This window comes from Nanorana parkeri, unplaced genomic scaffold (genome assembly GCF_000935625.1).
Source record: "Nanorana parkeri isolate BGI_ZX_2015 unplaced genomic scaffold, ASM93562v1 scaffold2022, whole genome shotgun sequence".
Lineage (NCBI taxonomy): Eukaryota > Metazoa > Chordata > Amphibia > Anura > Dicroglossidae > Nanorana > Nanorana parkeri.
Genome location: NW_017308290.1, coordinates 89,878 through 93,254, shown reverse-complemented (window position 1 = coordinate 93,254; position 3,377 = coordinate 89,878). Strand labels below are relative to the sequence as shown.

The 3,377-nt window shown below is 48.4% G+C and overlaps 1 protein-coding gene across 1 annotated transcript in view; it reads left to right on the top strand.

Moving 5' to 3' along the window:
* The first annotated feature begins 3,116 nt into the window (after positions 1-3,116).
* LOC108800428 (meckelin-like) overlaps positions 3,117-3,377 on the top strand; it is a 29,424-nt gene continuing 29,163 nt past the window's right edge. The window contains exon 1 of the mRNA XM_018572412.1: positions 3,117-3,352. Within this exon, the coding sequence (XP_018427914.1) occupies positions 3,178-3,352 (175 nt within the window). The 5' untranslated portion in view covers positions 3,117-3,177. The remainder of the gene's footprint in view (positions 3,353-3,377) is intronic.

The window sequence follows — 3,377 nt, the reverse complement described above, 5'->3', positions numbered from 1 at the left end:
AGATTAAGGGGGGATATGATTTTCATGTACAAGATGTTCAATGGGGACAGCAACAACCTCTTTAAAATTAACTCCATTACAAAAACTAGAAGCCACCACCTAAAATTGGTAAACATGTGCGATTCGTTTCGTTACGAATCGAAATTCGTACGAATTTTCCTGAAACTCCGAATTTTGGAGCATACGAAATCCGAATGGCAGTTTCCGAATCATATACGAAATTCCGTTAACGAATTTCGGATCCGAATTTCTTTGAAACGGGAACTAATATTTCCCCTGTAAATGAGGTTGAACAACATGACAAGATTTTTTTTTTTTATCCGAAATACGGATCCGCTGCTGCTGAGAGTCGCATTACAAATACACAGGCAGGAAATACGAAATTCCGTTGACGTATTTTCGTTCCGTTACGGACCTTCGTTATATATTGAAGGTAAAAAGCAAAGTACATTTATATTGGAGTTGATGGTAGTTTTTTTTAAAGTCCGAAATACGGAATTCGGATACGGAATCCGTTAACGGAATTCGTTTTTCGGATTTAAAAAAAACAACTACCACATCGACTCCAATATTAACAAAGGTATTTTTGCTTTTTAACTTCATCATAACGAATGTTCTTAAAGTTACGAAAATGTGCCGAAACTAACGAAAATCCGCATTTTGTACGAATCCGAATTGAGTTTCGGATACGAATTACGAAATACGAAATAATGGATATTACGAAACGGAACAAATTTTTTGACGGCGCACAAGTCTAATAATTGGTGGAAAAAAAATTCCAGCACAAGGGGCGAAGGGGGTTCTTCGCAGTAAGAGCGGTTAGGGTCTGGAACTCGCTGCCACAGGCGGTGATTTCAGCTAAGAGTGTAGAATTGTTCAATAAACTTTTGGACGATTTCCTAAGGGACCGTAATATACAGGGGTACAGGTAACATACAGGGGTACAGGTAATATACAGGGGTACAGGTAATATACAGGGGTACAGGTACTCCTAAGCATGAGATCCTAATAGGTTGGACTTGATGGACTGATGTCTTTATTCAACCTCAAGTACTATGTAACAAAGAGCACTACTGAGCACATTGTACCCTGAAGAAGCCATGAAAAGAGGTGAAACATGTTGAGTTATGGGCAAGGAATTTAGAAGTAGGAAGAGATGCCGAGGAGGGAAGATAGGAAATGAAAAAGAAACAAAGTTAACAATTGGAAGAATAGAAGATGTAGAAACGTTTAAGTAAAATGGATACAAAATAGAGACAACAAAAGGTAATGAGCCCGGGGAAAGTTTATGAGGAAAATGTTAGAGAGATCTTTAATATAAAGTTCTAGTCGGTTCTAGAAGGGAAAGGATGATGCCGGGTGATATAAAGATGGCGTCTCTTCCTGAATAGAGATGATTTCAATGAAGTGAAATAAAACACACAAATGAGACACGAATACTCGTGGAAGGATTTTATTTCATTCAATCAACGTCGGGTTTTAATATCATTGGCGGGTTAAACCCGGAAATTAGGAATCTGATCTGTCAGAATCCATTACACCGGAAAACAATTGCGATTATCTTAAAAATAGTCACAGTAAAAAGTAGCACAAAAGTAGCACTAAGGAAACGCACTGGAGTCTTTACCTGCGCCGATTGTAGGGGGGCCAGCTTCGCTGAGCTCTGATTGTAGGGGGGCCAGCTCCGCTGAGCTCTGATTGTAGGGGGGCCAGCTCCGCTGAGCTCTGATTGTAGGGGGGCCCGCTCCGCTGAGCTCTGATTGTAGGGGGGCCAGCTGCGCTGAGCTCTGATTGTAGGGGGGCCAGCTTAGCTGAGCTCTGATTGTAGGGGGGCCAGCTACGCTGAGCTCTGATTGTAGGGGAGCCAGCTACGCTGAGCTCTGATTGTAGGGGGGCCAGCTACGCTGAGCTCTGATTGTAGGAGGGCCAGCTACGCTGAGCTCTGATTGTAGGGGGGCCAGCTTCCCTGGGCTCTGTAGGGGGGCCAGCTTTGCTGAGCTCTGATTGTAGGGGGGCCAGCTTTGCTGAGCTCTGATTGTAGGGGGCCAGCTGAGCTGAGCTCCGATTGTAGGGGGGCCAGCTTAGCTGAGCTCTGGTTGTAGGGGGGCCAGATGCGCTGAACTCCGAGTGTAGGGGGGCCAGCTGCGCTGAGCTCTGATTGTAGGGGGGCCAGCTGAGCTGAGCTCCGATTGTAGGGGGGCCAGCTTCGCTGAGCTCTGATTGTAGGGGGGCCAGCTGCGCTGAGCTCTGATTGTAGGGGGGCCAGCTACGCTGAGCTCTGATTGTAGGGGGGCCAGCTACGCTGAGCTCTGATTGTAGGGGGGCCAGCTACGCTGAGCTCTGATTGTAGGGGGGCCAGCTACGCTGAGCTCTGATTGTAGGGGGGCCAGCTACGCTGAGCTCTGATTGTAGGGGGGCCAGCTACGCTGAGCTCTGATTGTAGGGGGGCCAGCTACGCTGAGCTCTGATTGTAGGGGGGCCAGCTACGCTGAGCTCTGATTGTAGGGGGGCCAGCTACGCTGAGCTCTGATTGTAGGGGGGCCAGCTACGCTGAGCTCTGATTGTAGGGGGGCCAGCTACGCTGAGCTCTGATTGTAGGGGGGCCAGCTACGCTGAGCTCTGATTGTAGGGGGGCCAGCTACGCTGAGCTCTGATTGTAGGGGGGCCAGCTACGCTGAGCTCTGATTGTAGGGGGGCCAGCTACGCTGAGCTCTGATTGTAGGGGGGCCAGCTTCGCTGAGCTCTGATTGTAGGGGGGCCAGCTACGCTGAGCTCTGATTGTAGGGGGGCCAGCTTCGCTGAGGTCACTGGACATTGTTTCAACAGTGCAAAAAAAAAATAGAAACAATGATACATTTCCTTCAAAATAATATATAAAATAAATGTTTTGTTTGATTAAATATTTACAGAATATCGATCACAACACACGGCAGATGTTTCCTACTAAAAGTCCCAGCATTCCCTGGGAAGTCAATGTGCTTTTGTAGAGGGAGGTGTGTGCGTTGGTCACATGACCGCAGTGTGCACTGGGTGTCGCTGTGCCGTCAGTTACCCGTCCTGTCCAGTAGGACGGGTCCTTGTTGCAGTGTGAACTGTTGCTTTGTGTTGCCATAGTCACCGGTGTCCCTGCTGAGCTTAGATGGGGAGATCCTCTGCTGCTGCAGCCCAGAGCATACCATGCTGCGTTCAGCACTGACCCCTCTGTACTGCCTGCTGCTGCTGCCTGCCCTCTGCCTGTCCCAGTCCACCTCCATCTCCTTCGTCCAGCCTGGGAATTGCTCCAGCAGCCAGTTCTACAATGTGGCCAAATATACCTGCAACGAATGCCAGGAAGGGATCCAGGGATCGGATGGTAAGTCACGCTGGGGGAGGGGGAG